The 19454-nt window shown below is 34.7% G+C and overlaps 1 protein-coding gene across 1 annotated transcript in view; it reads right to left on the bottom strand.

Moving 5' to 3' along the window:
- Window positions 1-15045, bottom strand: part of LOC148948542 (uncharacterized) — a 59174-nt gene extending 44129 nt beyond the window's left edge. Inside the window, exon 1 of the mRNA XM_089093979.1 lies at window positions 14906-15045. Coding sequence (XP_088950105.1) covers window positions 14906-15017 — 112 coding nt within the window. The 5' untranslated portion in view covers window positions 15018-15045. The remainder of the gene's footprint in view (window positions 1-14905) is intronic.
- Between the last annotated feature and the right edge of the window lie 4409 nt (window positions 15046-19454).

Raw genomic sequence — 19454 nt, 5'->3', positions numbered from 1 at the left:
GCTATTAACTATTCGAGGTGCGAAATGGATCACACTACTCTTCACCATGTTCATGCTTCTGATTTTGTCCATGTCAGTGGTGCCAGTCTCGCCATCGAGCTTTGGTCGCTTTTGACTTGATGTTTGAATATCAGAGTCCTAGAAATAAAAATCAATTTCAGTCTTTTCCAGTCACATGTTTACCGGGGTATTAAATAAGTACCATTTTACACCTCCCTCAAAACTGAATTCTCCCTCCTAGCTTTATTTTTAACCCCAATTATTAAGTTCAATTAAGCTATGAATGCGTATAGGCATAAAAGTGCAGTTTTTGACGCATCAGTCACACACCCCTAACAATGCCACAACAATGAGCCACCGGCCTTCCAAATATATTTGCCTTCTCGTACACAATTAAGTCGTCTCTTAATTTTTCTTCAATATTAATTACAGAGCATAAAATGAAGTACCAATACGTGCTTAATTTGATTCTTTGTAGAATGAAATATTAAATCATATAAACACATAATGCGAACAACAGGGATCTTATTATCTATCAATTCGATGCTCTAAGGAGTCCCGAAGCGAATGAAAATGATATTGTGGTTATTTGGTCATTTTTTGGATTTATCCATGATTGTCAGTGGTGCATCTTGATATAACTCATCATACTGACTAAAATTAGTTATATATTTCTGTATATTTGACGATTTTTTACGTATTTCTTTTGACGACGGAAAAGAAATACTGCAATATTCGAACATCGTTATAGTTGGTTGTAGTTGGTTTTCAATGAGTTAGGTGTGACTAGAGTCGAAGTTGCATCTATAGATTTGAATGGTATTGGAGATAAGTTGACATATCTTGTTTTCCCAATTGGTAAGAATCTTAAGAAAACTAAGCAACTAATGTTGGAAAATATGGAGAGTAAAATCAGTCGTTCTTATGGTGCGATTATAAGTTCCCAATTCCGTTTGAATAGAGCCCTTCTCGCAAGGATTTATAATAGTGTAGCCCTGCCACATATTCTTTATTTAGTGCCGTTTTACCGAATATTTAGTGAATTTTATCGTCTTAGAATGAAGCGTGCGTTTTTTAGATATGCTAAGTTTCTACTGCGAGTCCCCCCGTGGACCCGTAACTCGTAACTTATAAGAAAATATAACCTATTGGTTCCATGTGTCAATCTATGTGAGCTTAATGCTCATATGTGCAGTAAGGAAACTGGCCATGAATGGCAAAATGTCATTTTTTTATGTTTAATGTTGGTTTTTGCTTTTGATTGTTTGATTTTGTTCTCTTTTCTTTGTTTTGAATGTACTCCATTTTTCTTTTTTCTTTTTGTATGATGGGTAATAAATACATAAATTGGCTCTTTAAATTGGTAAAAATATTTTCTAGTAGTTTTCTAAATATTTATAATAATTTCATAGCCATCATATGTGAAAGAATGCATTTTGCTGAAACACAAATTATTTTTAGTCGTGCATGACTCGTATAAAATTCGTCAAAAATATTAAGCTGCAAAATGTTAGAAAGTTAAAAACTGATAAAACTAGAAAAAAACAATGAAATAATATATTCATTAAAAAAGGTTTAGAAAAGAACATATAAAAAGGAAGAGAGAACAAAAATACCTCTATGGAATGCCATAAAACACATTTTTAAATACGATACATGAAAAAAGGGGGTTATGTTCTTATGATAAATCAAGAATAATGTATATCTACTTACCATCGCTATTCTTTTGTTCTCCATTAGAAAAATGTATAAATTTGATTCTAATAGGCTTATTCAAGTTCTATTGATCGACTGATCCAGAAAGAGCAATTGAATCTTAATTTATACCGGAAAAATACAAGTGTAAGCCCTCCAGCTGTAAACTAGTATTTTTACAAAGAGACCACCTTTGAATACGCAATTTGACGATTTCTAGTTTTTGGTTATTGAACTTAAAAAAATATGTCTGCCAAGTCTTGTACCGTCCATATCAATTGATGCATGCTAAGGAACATAAGCCAAGCAAAGTATAACATAGGTGCGAGGGGGCTACTCACTCTCTTTGAAAAGGTGTAGAGGTCCCGTAGAAGTATTACCTATATGCATGGGGCTACTCACTCTCTTTGAAAAGGTGTAGAGCATCAAGCAAATAGCACTGTGATTCCTAAGGCTACTCACACTCTCTGAAAAGGTGTAGAGCTGTAGGCAAATAGCATAGGAAGGAACATAGAGTCAGCAAATAGCATGGGAAGGAACATGGAGTCAGCAAATAGCATGGGAAGAAACATAGAGTCAGAAAAATATAAGGTACTACTCTACTAAAGCCCCGGCCCCAAATTATAATGTGATGCCTGCGTCTACCACACCGGTTCTGCAAATATCGAGTTTGGTACTACCCTATTTACAGTATACCCTGTCCCAGGGTACGATAACAGTAGAGTGCTAAGTTATACTTCTAGTGCTTTATGTTCCTTCCTATGCTATTCCAGGAGCTTATGTTCCTAGGCATCTTCCCAGAGTATGTGCTTATGAATTTGGGTGGATTATGTTCCTTCCTGTGCTATTCTAATGGTTTATTTTCCGTCCTCTCCAATCCTAAGGGCTCATCTCCCCTCCCATGCTATTCTATTGCGCCTTTTTTCTTTCTATGCTATTCTAAGGGCTTATGTCTCCTCCCATGCTATTCTATAGCCTTATGTTCCTTCCTGTGTTATTCTATGGGACCTCTACACGTGATTAAACATGTTTTGAAACTACATGCTATTTGCTTATGTCCCCTTGGTACCTTTCCAAACGAGCGGGGATTCCCCACTGACTCCTACACATTGCAAAAAGCGACCAATCCTTTACCTATAAAGTGATTAAAAACACGTTTTGAAACTAAATGCTATTTGCTTGCCTTTCCTTGGTACCTTTCCAAACGAGCAGGGATTCCCCACTGGTTCCTACACATTGCAAAAAAAAGCGAGCAGTATGAGCAAGGATTCCCCACACAAGTTTGTTTCAACTCCAAGTTTTTCAATCAGAGTGGTTTTTCATGCAACATACGTTTTTTAGGGGTCCAATAAGAGACAGCGGGGGTTTCTCCATATACGGTAAGTTGTGTTGTGATTGGTTACAAATAAAAGGAGTGATTTTTTATTAGTCCGTGAGATTTTGTACTACAGCTTGACATGCTTATTTTTTAATTTAATTGGGATGAAAAGACAAAGTCTAGCATAAAGAGCAAGGTATTTCGGAGGGGGCAGCTCGCTTCATATACGGGATAATTTCCATTCGTCTTAGTTTTTAACGATGCTCCTTATTTCTAGTTGAAAATACTTATTTTTTAGTTTAATTTGGATGAAAAGTCAAAGTCTAGCATAAAGAGCAAGGTATTTCAAAGGGGGCAGCTCGCTTCATATACCGGATAATTTCCATACGTCTTAGTTTTTAACGATGCTTCTGATTTCTAGTTGAAAATGCTTATTTTTTAATTTAATTGGGATAAAGTCAAAGTCTAGCATAAAGAGCAAGGTATTTCGGAGGGGGCCGCTCGCTTCATATACCGGATGATTTCCATTCGTCTTAGTTTTAACGATGCTACTTATTTCTAGTTTAAAATGATTATTTTTTAATTTAATTGGGATAAAAATACAAAGTCTTGTATAAAGAGCAAGGTATTTAGGAGGGGGCAGATGGCTTCATATACGGGTTGATTTGTATTCATCTTCGTGTTTAATGATGATCCTTTTTTCCAGTTGAAAAATCGTATTTTTTAATTTTATTGGGGTGAAAAGTCAAAGTCTAGCATAAAGAGCAAGGTATTTAGGATGGTGCAGTTCACTTCATATACCGGATAATTTGCATTCGTCTTAGTTTGTAATGATGCTCCTTATTTCTAGTTGAAAATGAGTATTTTTTAATTTTATTGGTGTGAAAATTCAAAGTCTAGCATAAAGAGCAAGGTCTTTAGGAGGGTGCAGGTAACTCATATACCGGATAATTTGCATTAGTCGTAGTTTGTAATGATTCTACTTATTTCTAGTTGAAAATGCTTTTTTTAATTTAATTGGGATTAAAAATCAAAGTCTAGCATAAGGAGCAAGGTATTTAGGAGGGTGTAGTTCACTTCATATACTGGATAATTTCCAGTCGTAATAGTTTTTAACGAAGCTCCTTATTTCGAGTTGAAAACGCTTGTTTTTTAATCTAATTGGGATGAAAAGTCAAAGTCAAGCATAAAGAGCAAGGTATTTCGGAGGGGGCAGTTCGCTTCATATACCGTATGATTTGTATTCGTGTTAGTTTTTATTGATGTTCCTTATTTCCAGTTCAAAATGCTTATTTTTTAATTTAATTGGGATGAAAAGTCAAAGTCTAGCATAAAGAGCAGGGTATTTAGGAGGGTGCAGTTCACTTCATATACGGTATAAATTCTATTAGTCTTAGTTTTTAATGATGCTCCTTATTTCCAGTTGAAAATGCTTATTTTTTAATTTAATTGGGATGAAAAGTCAAAGTCTAGCATAAAGAGCAGGGTATTTAGGAGGGTGTAGTTCACTTCATATACGGGGTAATTTCTATTCGTCTTAGTTTTTAATGATGCTACTTATTTCCAGTTGAAAATGATTATTTTTTAATTTAATTGGGATGAAAAGTCAAAGTCTAGTATAAAGTGCAATATATTTCGGAGGGGGCCGCTCGCTTCATATACCGGATAATTTGCATTCGTCTTAGTTTTTAATGATCCTTCTTATTTCTACTTGAAAATGCTTATTTTTTAATTTAATTGGGATGAAAAGTCAAAGTCTAGCATAAAGAGCAAGGTATTTCGGAAGGGGCAGCTCGCTTCATATACGAGATAATTTCCATTCGTCTTAGTTTTTAACGATGCTCCTTATTTCTAGTTGAAAATGCTTATTTTTTTATTTAATTGGGATGAAAAGTCAAAGTCTACCATAAAGAGCAAGGTATTTCGGAGGGGGGCAGCTCGCTTCATATACGTGATAATTTCTCTTCGTTTTAGTTTTTAACGATGCTCCTTATTTCTAGTTGAAAATGCTTATTTTTAATTAAATTGGGATGAAAAGTCAAAGTCTTGCATAAAGAGCAAGGTAATTAGGAGGGGGCAGCTCGTTTCATATACGGGATAATTTGCATTCGTCTTACTTTTTAACGATGCTCCTTATTTCCAGTTGAAAATGCTTATCTTTTAATTTAATTGGGATAAAAAGTCAAAGTCTAGCATAAAGAGAAGGATATTTTGGAGGGGGCAGTCCGCGTTATATACGGGATAATTTCGATTTATCTTCGTTTTTAAAGATGCTCCTTATTTCTAGTTGAAAATGCTTATTTTTAAATTTAATTGGGATGAAAAGTCAAAGTCTAGTATAAAGAGCAAGGTATTTCGGAGGGGGCAGCTCACTTCACATACGGGATAATTTGTATTCGTCTTAGTTTTTAACGATGCTCCTTATTTCTAGTTGAAAATGCTTATTTTTTAATTTAATTGGGATGAAAAGTCAAAGTCTAGCATAAAGAGCAAGGTATTTCGGAGGGGGGCAGCTCGCTTCATATACATGATAATTTCTCTTCGTTTTAGTTTTTAACGATGCTCCTTATTTCTAGTTGAAAATGATTATTTTTAATTAAATTGGGATGAAAAGTCAAAGTCTAGCATAAAGAGCACGGTATTTAGGAGGGGGCAGCTCACTTCATATACGGGATAATTTGCATTCGTCTTAGGATTTAATGATGCTCCTTATTTCTAGTTGAAAATGCTTATTTTTTAATTTAATTAGGATGAAAAGTCAGCATAAAGAGCAAGGTATTTCGGAGGGGGCAGCTCGGTTCATATATCGGATAATTTCTATTCATCTTCGTTTTTAATGATGCTCCTTATTTCCAGTTGAAAATGCTTATTTTTTAATTTAATTGGGATGAAAAGTCAAAGTCTAGCATAAAGAGCAAGTTATTTCGGAGGGGGCAGCTCGCTTCACATACGGGATAATTTCTATTCGTCTTAGTTTTTAACGATGCTCCTTATTTCTAGTTGAAAATGCTTATTTTTTAATTTAATTGGGATGAAAAGTCAATGTCAATCATAAAGAGCAAAATCTTTTGGAGGGGGCAGCTCGCTTCATATACTGGATAATTTGCATTCGTGTTAGTTTTTAATGATGTTCCTTATTTCTAGTTGAAAATGCTTATTTTTAATTTAATTGGGATGAAAAGTCAAAGTCTAGCATAAAGAGCAAGGTATTTAGGAGGGTGCAGTTCACTTCATATACTGGATAATTTGCATTCGTCTTAGTTTTTAATGATGCTCCTTATTTCTAGTTGAAAATACTTATTTTTTAATTTAATTGGGATGAAAAGTCAAAGTCTAGCATAAAGAGCAAGGTATTGAGGGGGTAGCTCGCTTCATATACGGGATAATTTGCATTCGTCTTAGGTTTTAATGATGCTCCTTATTTCCAGTTGAAAATTATTATTTTTTAGTTTAATTGGGATGAAAATTCGAAGTCTAGCATAAAGAGCACGGTATTTAGGAGGGTGCAGTTCACTTCATATACGGGATAATTTCTATTCGTCTTAGTTTTTTATGATGCTCCTTATTTCTAGATGAAAATGATTATTTTTTAATTTAATTGGGATGAAAAGTCAAAACCTAGCATAAAGAGCAAGGTATTTAGGAGGGTGCGGTTCACTTCATATAACGGATAATTTCTATTCGTCTCAGTTTTTAATGATGCTCCTTATTTCTAGTTGAAAATGCTTATTTTTTAATTGAATTGGGATGAAAAGTCAAAGTCTAGCATAAAGAGAAAGGTATTTCGGAGGGGGCAGCTCGCTTCATATACGGGATATTTTGCCTTCGTCTTAGTTTTTAATGATGCTCCTTATTTCCAGTTGAAAATGCTTATTTTTTAATTTAATTGGGATGAAAAGTCGAAGTCTAGCATAAAAAGCAATGTATTTAGGAGGGTGTAGGTCACTTCATATACCGGATAATTTCTATTCGTCTTAGTTTTTAATGATGCTCCTTATTTCTAGTTGAAAATGCTTATTTTTTTAATTTAATTGGGATGAAGAGTCAAAGTATAGCATAAAGAGCAAGGTATTTAGGAGGGTGCAGTTCACTTCATATACCGGATAATTTCTATTCGTCTTAATATTTAATGATGCTCCTTATTTCTAGTTGAAAATGCTTATTTTTTAATTTGATTGGGATGAAAAGTCAAAGTCTACAAGAGGTGACACTGCACCCTCCTAAATACCTTGCTCTTTATGCTAGACTTTGACTTTTCATCCCAATTAAATTAAAAAATAAGCATTTTCAACTAGAAATAAGGAGCATCATTAAAAACTAAGACGAATAGAAATTATCTGGTATATGAAGTGAACTGCACCCTCCTACATACCATGCTCTTTATGCTAGACTTTGACTCTTCATCCCAATTAAATTAAAAAATAAGCATTTTCAACTAGAAATAAGGAGCATCATTAAAAACTAAGATGAATAGAAATCATCCGGTATATGAAGTGAACAGCACCCTTCTAAATACCTTGCTCTTTGTGCTAGACTTTGACTTTTCATCCCAATTAAATTAAAAAATAATCATTTTCAACTGGAAATAAGGAGCATCATTAAAAACTAAGACAAATGCAAATTATCCCGTATATGAAGCGAGCTGTCCCCTCCAAATCACCTTGCCCTTTATGCTAGACTTTGACTTTTCATCCGAATTAAATTAAAAAATAAGCATTTTCAACTAGAAATAAGGAGCATCGTTAAACACTAAGACAAATAGAAATTATCCGGTATATGAAGTGAACTGCGCCATCCTAATACATTGCTCTTTATGCAAGACTTTGACTTTTCATCACAATTAAATTAAAAAATAATTTTTCAACTAGAAATAAGGAGCATCATTAAACGCTAAGACAAATAGAAATTATCCCGTATATGAAGTGGACTGCACAATCCTAAATACCCTCCTCTTTAGGCTAGATTTTGGCTTTTCATCCCAATTAAATTAAAAAATAAACATTTTCAACGGAATATAAGGAGCATCATTAAAAAATAAGATGAATGCAAATTATCCCGTATATGAAGCGAGCTACCCCCTCCGAAACTCCGTGCCCTTTATGCTAGACTTTGAATCTTCATCCCAATTAAACTAAAAAATAAGCATTTTCAACTGGAAATAAGGAGCATCATTAGAACCAAAGACGAATAGAAATTATCCCGTATATGAAGTGAGCTGTCCCCTCCTAGATACCGTGCTCTTTATGCTAGACTTTGAATTTTCACCCCAATTAAATTAAAAAATAAGCATTTTCAACTAGAAATAAGGAGCCTCGTTAAAAACTAAGACGAATTGATATTATCCCGTATATGACGTGAGCTGCACCCTCAGAAATACCTTTCTCTTTATGCTAGACTTTGACTTTTCATCCCAATTAAATTAAAAAATAAGCATTTTCAACTGGAAATAAGGAGCATCATTAAAAACTAAGACGAATGCAAATTATCCGGTATATGAAGCGAGCTGCCCCCTCCGAAATACCTTGCTCTTTATGCTAGACTTTGACTTTTCATCCAAATTAAATTCAAAATAAGCATTTTCAACTACGAAATAATGAACATTGTTAATAACTAAGACGAATACAAATTACTTCTTTTGTGAAGTGAGCTGCCCCCTCCGAAATATCGTGCTCTTTTTGCTTAACTTTGACTTTTTCAATACAATTAAATTAAAAAATAAGAATTTTCAACTAGATATAAGGAGCATAAATAAAAACTAAGAATAATGCAAATTATCCCATATATGAAGCGATCTGCCCCCTCCGAAATACCTTGCTCTTTATTCTAGACTTTGACTTTTCATCCCAATTAAATTAAAAATAATCAATTTAAACTGGAAATAAGGAGCATCATTAAAAACTAAGACGAATGGAAATTATTCCGTATATGAAGCGAGCTGCCCCCTCCGAAATACCTTGCTCTTTATGCTAGACTTTGACTTTTCATCCCAATTAAATTAGAAAATAAGCATTTCAACTGGAAGTAAGAAGCATCATTAAACACTACGACACCGCGATTTTATTTCTTATATAAGGTTAGCGGCCCACTCAGAAAGAAACCTCCCCGCGGGCTAGAATTTGACTTTACACCCCCAATAAATTAAAAAATAAGCTTTTACGCTAAAATAGAAGGAACAAAAACATTAACGTAGAAAACGGCGAAAAATAACGTAGATGTCATATGCGACCCCCTCCGAGCCTTAGTTACCTTTATGCTAGACTTTTACTTTTCATCCCAATTACATTAAAAAATAATTTTTCAACTAGAAATAAGGAGCATCATTAAACGCTAAGACAAATAGAAATTATCCCGTATATGAAGTGGACTGCACAATCCTAAATACCTTCTTCGTTAGGCTAGACTTTGGCTTTTTATCCCAATTAAATTAAAAAATAAGCATTTTCAACGGAATATAAGGAGCATCGATCACAAATAAGATAAATGCTAATTATCCCGTTTATAAATCAAGCTACCCCCACCGAAACTTTTTGACCCTTTTGATAGACTGTGACTCATAACACATAAAAGGATAAAAAATAAGCGTTTTAAACTGTACATAAGGAGCATCGTTAAAAACTAATAATAATGAAAATTATCCAGTATATGAAGTGAGCTTCACCCTCCTAAATACCTTGCTCTTTATGATAGACTTTGACTTTTCATCCAAATTAAATTAAAAAATAAGCATTTTCATCTAGAAATAAGGAGCATCATTAAAAAATAACACGACTACAAATTATCCGTTATATGAAGTGAGATGCCCCCTCCGAAATACCTTGCTCTTTATGCTAGACTTTGACTTTTCATCCCAATTAAATTACAAAATAAGCATTTTCAACTAGAAATAAGGAGCATCGTTAAAAACTAAGACGAATGGAAACTATCCCGTATATGAAGTGAGATGCCCCCTCCGAAACACATTGCCCTTTATGCTAGACTTTTTATTTTCACCCTGATAAAATTAAAAAATAAGCATTCTCAACTAGAAATAATGTGCATCATTAAAAACGAAGATAAACACAAATTATCCCGTATATGAAATGAGCTACCCCCTCCGAAAGACCTTACTATTTATGCTATACTTTGACTTTTTATACAAATTAAATAAAAAAACAATCATTTTCAACTAGAACTAAGTAAAATCTCTAAAAACTAAGACGAAAGGAAATTATCCCGTATGTGAAGTGAGCTGCCCCCTCAGAAATACCTTGCTCTTTATGCTAGACTTTGACTTTTCATCCCAATTAAATTAAAAAATAAGCATTTTCAACTGGAAATAAGGAACATCATTAAAAACTAACAAGAATGCAAATTATCCCGTATATGAAGCGAGCTGCCCCCTCCGAAATACCTTGCTCTTTATGCTAGACTTTGACTTTTCATCCAAATTAAATTCAAAATAATCATTTTCAACTACAAAATAAGGAGCATCTTTAAAAACTAAGACGAATGGAAATTATTCGGTATATGAAGCGAGCTGCCCCCTCCGAAATACCTTGCTCTTTATTCTAGACTTTGACTTTTCATCCCAATTAAATTAAAAAATAAGCATTTTCATCTGGAAATAGGGAGCATCATTAAAAATTAAGACGAATGCAAATTATCCGGTATATGAAGCGATCTGCCCCCTCCGAAATACCTTGCTCTTTATTCTAGACTTTGACTTTTCATCACAATTAAATGAAAAATAAGAATTTTCAACCAGAAATAAGGAGCATTGTTAAAAACTAAGACTAAGGCAAATTATCCCGTTTATGAATCGAGCTTCACCCTCAGTAATACTTTTATCTTTAAGATTGACTTTTACTTTTCATCCCAAATAAATTAAAAAATAATAATTTTCGACTCGAAGTAAGGAGCATCATGAAAAACTATGAAGAATAGAATTTATCCGGTATATGAAGTGAACTGCACCCTCCTAAATACCTTGCTCTTTATGCTAGACTTTGACTTTTCATCCCAATTAAATTAAAAAATAAGCATTTTCAACTGGAAATAAGGAGCATCATTAAAAATTAAGACGAATGCAAATTATCCCATATATGAAGCGAGCTGCCCCCTCCGAAATACCGTGCTCTTTATGATAGAATTTGAATTTTCATCCCAATTACATTAAAAAATAAGCATTTTCAACTAGAGATAAGGATCATCATTAAAAACTAAGACGAATAGAAATTATCCGTTATATGAAGTGAACTGCACCCTCCTAAATACCTTGCTCTTTATGCTAGACTTTGACTTTTCATCCCAATTAAATTAAAAAATAAGCATTTCAACTAGGAATAAGGAGCATCTTTAAAAAACTAAGACGAATGCAAATTATCCAGTATATGAAGTGAACTGCACCCTCCTAAATACCTTGCTCTTTATGCTAGACTTTGACTTTTCATCCCAATTAAATTAAAAAATAAGAATTTTCATCTAGAAATAAGGAACATCATTAAAAACTAACACGAATGCAAATTATCCGGCATATGAAGCGAGCTGCCCCCTCCGAAATATCTTGCTCTTTATGCTAGACTTTGACTTTTCATCCCAATTAAATTAAAAAATAAGCATTTTCAACTAGAAATAAGGAGCATCGTTAAAAACTAAGACGAATGGAAATTATCCCGTATATGAAGCAAACTACCCCCTCCGAAATACCTTGCTCTTTATGCTTGATTTTGACTTTTCATCCCAATTAAATTAAAAAATAAGCATTTTCAACTAGAAATCAGGAGCATCGCTAAAAACTAACACGAATTCAAATTATCTCGTATATGACGTGAGCTGCACCCTCCGAAAGCCCGTGCTCTTTGTACTAGACTTTGACTTTTCACCCCAATTAAATAAAAAAATAAGTATTTAAAACTAGAAAGAAGGATCAGCATTAAAAACTCAGATAAATGCAATTTATCCCGTATATGAAGCGAGCTGCCCCCTCCAAAATACCATGCTCTTTATGCTAGACTTTGACTTTTCATCCCAATTAAATCAAAAATAAGCATTTTCAACCAGAAATAAGGAGCATCCTTAAAAACTAAGACGAATGGAAATTATCCCGTATATGAAGCGAGCTACCCCCCTCCAAAATACCTTGCTCTTTATGCTAGACTTTGACTTTTCATCCCAATTAAATTAAAAAATAAGCATTTTCAACTAGAAATAAGGAGCATCGTTAAAAACTAAGACGAATAGAAATTATTCCGTATATGAAGCGAGCTGCCCCTTCCGAAATACCTTGCTCTTTATGCTAGACTTTGACTTTTCATCCCAATTAAATAAAAAAATAAGCATTTTCATCTAGAAATAAGGAGCATCATTAAAAACTAAGACGAATGCAAATTATCCCGTATATGAAGCAAGCTGCCCCCTCCGAAATACCTTGCTCTTTATGCTAGATATTGACTTTTCATCCCAATTTAATAAAAAAATAAGCATTTTCAACTAGAAATAAGGAGCATCATTAAAAACTAATACGAATAGAAAATATACCGTATATGAAGTGAACTGCACCCTCCTTAATACCGTGCTCTTTATGCTAGACTTTGACTTTTCATCCCAATTAAATTAAAAAATAAGCATTTTAAACTAAAAATAAGAAGCGTCATTAAAAACAAAGACGAATAGAAATTATCCCGTATATGAAGTGAACTGCACCCTCCTAAATACCGTGCTCTTTATGCTAGACTTTGAATTTTCATCCCAATTAAACTAAAAAATAAGCATTTTCAACTAGAAATAAGGGGCATCGTTAAAAACTAAGACGAATGCAAATTATCCAGTATATGAAGCAAGCTACCCCCTCCGAAATACCTTGCTCTTTAAGATAGAATTTGACTTTTCATCCCAATTAAATCAAAAAGAATCATTTTCAAATAGAAAAAAAGGAGCATCGTTAAAAACTAAGACGAAGGGAAATTATCCAGTATATGAAGTGAACTGCACCCTCCTAAATACCTTTCTCTTTATTATAGACTTTGACTTTTAATATAAATAAAATTAAAAAATAATAATTTTCAACTATAAATAAGGAGCATCATTACAAAATAAGACTTATGAAAATTATCATTTATATGAGTTAACTTCACCCTACTAAATAACTTGCTATTTATTATAGACTTTTAATTTTCACCCCATTAAAATTAAAAAATAAGCATTTTCATCTAGAAATAAGGAGCATCATTACAATCTAAGACGAATGAAAATTATCCGGTATATGAAGTGAACTGCACCCTCCTAAATACCTTGCTCTTTAGGCTTTATGCTTTATCCCAATTAAATTAAAAAATAAGCATTTTCAACTAGAAATAAGGAGCATCGTTAAAAACTAAGACGAATGGAAATGATCCGGTATATGAAGCGAGCTGTCCCCTCCAAAATACCTTGCTCTTTATGCCAGACTTTGACTTTTCATCCCAATTAAATTAAAAAATAAGCATGTCAAGCTGTAATACAAAATCTCAAGGACGAATAAAAAATCACTCCTTTTATTTGTAACCAATCACCAATCAACTTACCGTATATTGAGCAACATCCGCTGTCTCTGATTGGACCCATAAAAAACGTATGTTGCCTGAAAAACCACTCTGATTGAAAAACTTGGAGTTGAAACAAACTTGTGTGGGGAATCCCCGCTCATACTGCTCGCTTTTTTTTGCAATGTGTAGGAACCAGTGGGGAATCCCCGCTCGTTTGGAAAGGTACCAAGGAAAGGCAAGCAAATAGCATGTAGTTTCAAAACGTGTTTTTAATCACTTTATAGGTAAAGGATTGGTCGCTTTTTGCAATGTGTAGGAGTCAGTGGGGAATCCCCGCTCGTTTGGAAAGGTACCAAGGGGACATAAGCAAATAGCATGTAGTTTCAAAACGTGTTTAATCACGTGTAGAGGTTCCGTAGAGTAACACAGGAAGAAACATAAGACCATAGAATAGCATGGGAGGGAATATAAACCCTTAAAATAACATAGGAAGGAACATAGCACTATAGAATAGCATGGGAGGGAACATAAACCCTTAGAATAGCATGGGAGGGAACATAAACCCTTAGAATAGCATAGGAAGGAACATAGACCCTTAGAATAGCACAGGAAGGAACATAATCCACCAAAATCCATAAGTACATGCTCTGGAAAGACGCCAAGGAACATAAGCTCCTGGAATAGCATAGGAAAGAACATAAAGTACAAGAAGTATAACTTAGCACTCTACTGATAACGCGATCGAGTGGTCAAATGGCCACTTTCTAAAGCCGAATGTACCCGCCTTGGGTTACGGCTAGAAAATCTCTAACTCTCTCCTTGGCTGTAACAAACCTCCCTGTCAATATAATAATGACGGTACCTGGTAGCTCTATTCCTACCCGGCCTGGGTTACGGAAACTAGTACACAGTTTGTAGAAAATACCTTACTTGTATTCTTCCAAAAGGGTCACATTAATCCCACAAAAATATATCTCCCCAAACGGGGTCTCGACGCAGACTAAAAAATAATAATAATCTTTACAGCACTGTTCGTAGGGGTTGACCTTCACTTGGCCCGGCCAATCATCTCCATCCCCATTCAAACCGAATTCTACCTCTCAGCTTTATCTTTCAATGACTCCAAAACAGGAAGTACAAAAATAAAACTTAATTCAAAGCTTACTTATTGCAAAACTACTATCGCTTAGTAACGGGAATTTAACCTGTCTTTTGCAATTATACTATAAGCAAATATAATTAAGAAAACGAAAACAGGTCATTTATCTGAAAGGAAAAGAAACAGGGGTGGAACCCCAACAATTACTAAGTAAAAAGGTATTCAAAACCAATCCTTTAACTAATTATGCAAATTATTTGTGCTGCGATAGGAAAATAAAACTCAACTTACGTGCGTTTCTTACGTTTGTCGTAGTGGTACTGCAAAAGGCAATATTAGGAGGTGCATCTCCACATTTACTGAAATAAATAAAAAAAGTAGTAGTTATGAGTAACTTTAACATGGTTCAACTGAGAAAATTTAGAACTAAAAAAACAAATTTGTTCTTATCATGTGTCTTATCATTTTTAGTTTAAGGGAAGTCAATGTCTTTTGATATTTTTAGGAACAAATCTCTAGTTTAATCCTATATTTATCGAAGTCTAATTATCAAGATGTACATTTGAAAAAAGAAAAACAAGCTTAAGGAAAACAGCAAATGTAGCCTTCTAATTTTCAAACCATTCAAGGTGAGTAAATATCGTCTCCTGCTCTTTGTAGAGATTCACGAAACACGCCACGACAAAGTTTAGATCTCTCCCAGTTTTTACACCCTCCCCTCCCCCCTCCAAAAAATAACCGAAAGTGTCGATAGAAAACTCTAAGATAGCCGGTAAGTTTACGCTTATCGAAAAGCTATTCATATTACCTTCAAGTTCCAGAGTTCTACTATGCGGTGGAGCATTTGTGCTTAAGCTTCTTAAACAAAAAAATAAAAAAATAAAATTTTCAACTGAAAGTAAGGAACAACATTAAAACTTAAACGAACAGAAACTATCAAGTATATGAGGGGGTTTCTCCCTTCTTAATACCTCTCTCTTCACACTAAAGTTTTAAATTACCTTCGAAAAAGATTCCTATTGTTCTAATTAAACGACCCTTGTCTTTCAGGAGTCTTTCTTAAAGAATCGAGATAAAAAGTCAAACCTCATATACGTAATAATTTCTGTTCATTTTAAGTTTTAATGTTGCTCTTTGCTTTCAGTTGAAAAAAACTTTTTATTTTATTTAATTTCTGATCGTTTTTTGAACAATGCCGGGTAATCCGGCTCCCCCTCCACGGAAAGATCCTCTAGGCAATTCAATCCCGTGGAAAATGTATCCCGGCCAATTACCATTAATATCTCCACGTTAAAATTGAGTCGGCAAAGAAAGTAAGACAAACAAAAAGAAGTTCGTATAGGAATTCTAGCAAATTCCCTCAGTGTAAAATTTCCACTAAAAAGTTCCCCTCCCAGGAGTTTCCTTCCCAATAGAAAATTCTCCCATGGAAAATCCCTCCAGCAGAAAATTCACCCTCCCCTCTCCCAACCCAAAAAAGTATGCATACTTCCCATAACAAATACTAAAGCCTACATAAACAATCGGAAAATCGCATAACTTAAAGACCTCTCCTCAGAGGTTGTGGGGGGGGGTGTTATCTCCAAAGATAACACAATTTCGGATTTCGGGATTTTCAACTATGCTGAAAAATATGGCTATCTTAAATTTTTTATCGAATGAATCTGGGGGGAAAAGGGGCGTGGGAGGGGGGCTAGATAACCTCCAGACTTTTTTGCCACTTAAAAAGGGCACTAAAACTTTTAAATTCCGTTCGAAAGAGCCCTTTCCAGATGTTCTAGGAACATTGGTTCGAAACAATCACCCCTGGGAAAAAAACAAAACGAAACTCCCCATTTTTGAAGATGGGAGCTTGACACCTCTACAATAGGTTCTCTGATACGCTGAATCTGATGATGTGATCTTCACGATGATTCCTTGACTTTTAGGGGTTGTTTCCCCCATTTTTCAGAAATCAGACAAATTTTCTCAGGCTTGTAGCCTTTGATGGATAAAACTAAACATAATGAATCTTATATATTTGGAATCAGCATAATAAGCCAATTCCTTTGATATTTCTATTGATATCTAGATTCCGTTTTTTAGAGCTTTGGATACAATTGATCCGCGTCACTCCATACTTACAGTTCGTTACCACGATTTATTTAAAAAAAAAACCATCAATGCCATCTAGAGTTTGGCAACACTTGGCATTTCTTCAAGTCTTGTAATCATTCTTCAGTCAGGAACTGAGACTAGACACGAACAACTGCACTAATTTTACCAACTACACAAATTAAGTTAATTATTCTTATTATTACACTGAAAAAATGCCAAGTGTCACCGAGCGCTAGATAGCGTTGAGTTTTTTTTTGTCGAGACTAGCACCTGTTTCCACTCTAGTAAGTTACCCATACTCTTTGGTTATAAGGCATTGCATAATTAAACATCAAATGTTAGAAGGTGGAGAGGTTAATGGGCCGTTCTATGGAAGGGAGAACCCTAAAGTCCAAAAAGTGTATTTTTAGGGTCAAAATTCTACTGATAGGTCTTAATATCAATAAAGACAACAGAGTGGATGGGAATTTATTACCCTCCCTTAAATACTAACTACTACTAACAGCTCACCTTAGCACCAAGCCACCCGAGGCAAACAAAACTACGCACGCTCCTCCTCCATCCCAAAATACTCAAGGCCTTCCTCTTTACACCCTCCCAGAAAGTTCCATTTCCTTTTAATCTTTCTTTATGATATTCTCCTACCCCAACAGCGGACGACCTGCATTCCGTTTAGCCCTAGATGGTTAGCCAAAAAACACAGTATAAAGATATTGCAGTAAGTTTACCGCAGATAATTTCTGGCTCTTCATTCTCGGTGCGAACAAACAGCTCCTCCCACTTCTTCTTGTATTAGCGCGTACAAATAGCTCCTCTCATTTGATCTGCCATCAGCGGTCCAATTACCCTGGAACACGTCTATTGGCAGAAACTTTCTCAAAATGCCTTTGAAACCAACATGAGACTTCGAAACCTATTTTTAATTCCTAAAAACATCTAATAATAACATTGCACTACTAATTACCGATTTTCATATATGTATTGGAATAAATTAATTTAAAATTAGTTTCTTCAAAATTTAGTGTTCCAACGTTGAAGCCAAGTTTTGCGTTCAAGAGAAATTTGACTTGTCTACCCGTGAAAAGATCTAATGTCGCTTATGTGTCTAAGTTCTGTGGAACACTCGCACCTCGGTCTGGGTTTTTATAATGGATGAGATAGGGAATGATCATACTGTCTATAATTAATATACTGTGGCCAAAAAGGACAATTTATTATCCTTCATCAGCAAAACGTGCCCTAGCCATCTCAACCTTTGTCTTATTATATCCTTAGAAAGTGGGATTGAATCACACTTTTCATAAAGCCCTTTGTTTGAAATAGGGTCAGCCAGCCGGACATCTAGTACAATCAGTGGGCGGTTTCTCTAGGAAATATCTAGCAAATCTTCATCCACATTTTTGGAGCGCCCATGCTTCAGAGCCATATTTGACCACTGTCACTGTAGCTTCCCTTCATTATAAGAATTATATTTGGACCAGCCGTGAAATATGGGTGCTGAATGGATTATTGCGAAAATGGTGTAATTTGACGGTTCTTAGATGTTGTCACATTGCGATAAAACTTTCGTATAAAGAGCGTCTGATAAGAATAGCAGCCTTCCTCATTTTTACCACCATATGAAAAAAGAACACATGTTGAAAAGAGCATGCTGAAAAAAGAACAAAGGGCAGTCACCCCTTCCCCATCTACCCTTTTAGATTCTCTCCTAGACACTGATAGAGATCTTAAAAAAACATTTTATTTGATATAATCACAACGTCTGATAGCTAAGTCTCTGGGGATGCCATTTCCTGCAGCCCCCAGGTCAAGGAATGTAAATTATGCAATTTGTCTATTTTTTACATGCAGGATTGATCATTAGGAAGGAGGGGAATGTTTGATTCTGGATGTGCCCGAAAAGGCTAAGGGTATTGAGGCAAAATTTCGGGAAATGTTGAGCTAAATCAGAAGAATTAATATATCCAAGTTATCAAACATACTTATCTGCAATATCTTAGGAATAAGTAAGGGTGTTAACTTGAAACTTTCAGGGCCACTGCTACTTTAGCAGATGTAAGTGTGACTGGTTGTGACTACAACTGCGTTTATTCCAACTGCAACAACTTACAACTGTGACTGCGACTGTTTGCAACTGCTATTACATCTATTTGTGACTACTTTCATAGAATGTTGAGGGGGATGTTCAACTTTGAAACTTTAATGTTTAAAAAAAAATCACTTTGATGTTTTGATACTTTGAAGAAACTTTGATGTTGAAAGAAAATTTTATGTTGAAATGGGGAATGTTGAAAACTTGAAATTTTGGCAATCAAAAACGAAAACAAATTAATTAAAGTTTTTCAAAGAAAAGTAGAGAGCCATATTAAACTTAAAACCAGCAGAAATCAATTCCTATAATATTTAGAACTCAAAACGATCAGAAATTACTATTAAAGAATAAATGAAAGGCAAAACACCAGAAATTAAATAAACAATCATAGCAAACAAACATACAACAGGAACATGGGCATAGGCATCATATTGTCTAGGGGGGGCAGTCGATAGTGTGATGGAGGGCCTTTTATCAACTACTTTTCCAACCATCTGGTTTTTCAGCCATATCTAATGTAAATTTGAAGGTCTTGGGGGGGGGGGGCAGCTGCCCCCCAGCCTCTCCCTCCCTACGCCCATGAACAGGAACTAAACATAAATAAATAAATAAATATTAGAACGAGTAAAAATCACTACAAACAAGATTTTG

The sequence above is a fragment of the Artemia sp. Qi Xiang Cuo genome, chromosome 9 (genome assembly GCF_049724085.1).
Source record: "Artemia sp. Qi Xiang Cuo chromosome 9, ASM4972408v1, whole genome shotgun sequence".
Lineage (NCBI taxonomy): Eukaryota > Metazoa > Arthropoda > Branchiopoda > Anostraca > Artemiidae > Artemia > Artemia sp. Qi Xiang Cuo.
This window is presented reverse-complemented; position numbering and strand designations above follow the sequence as displayed.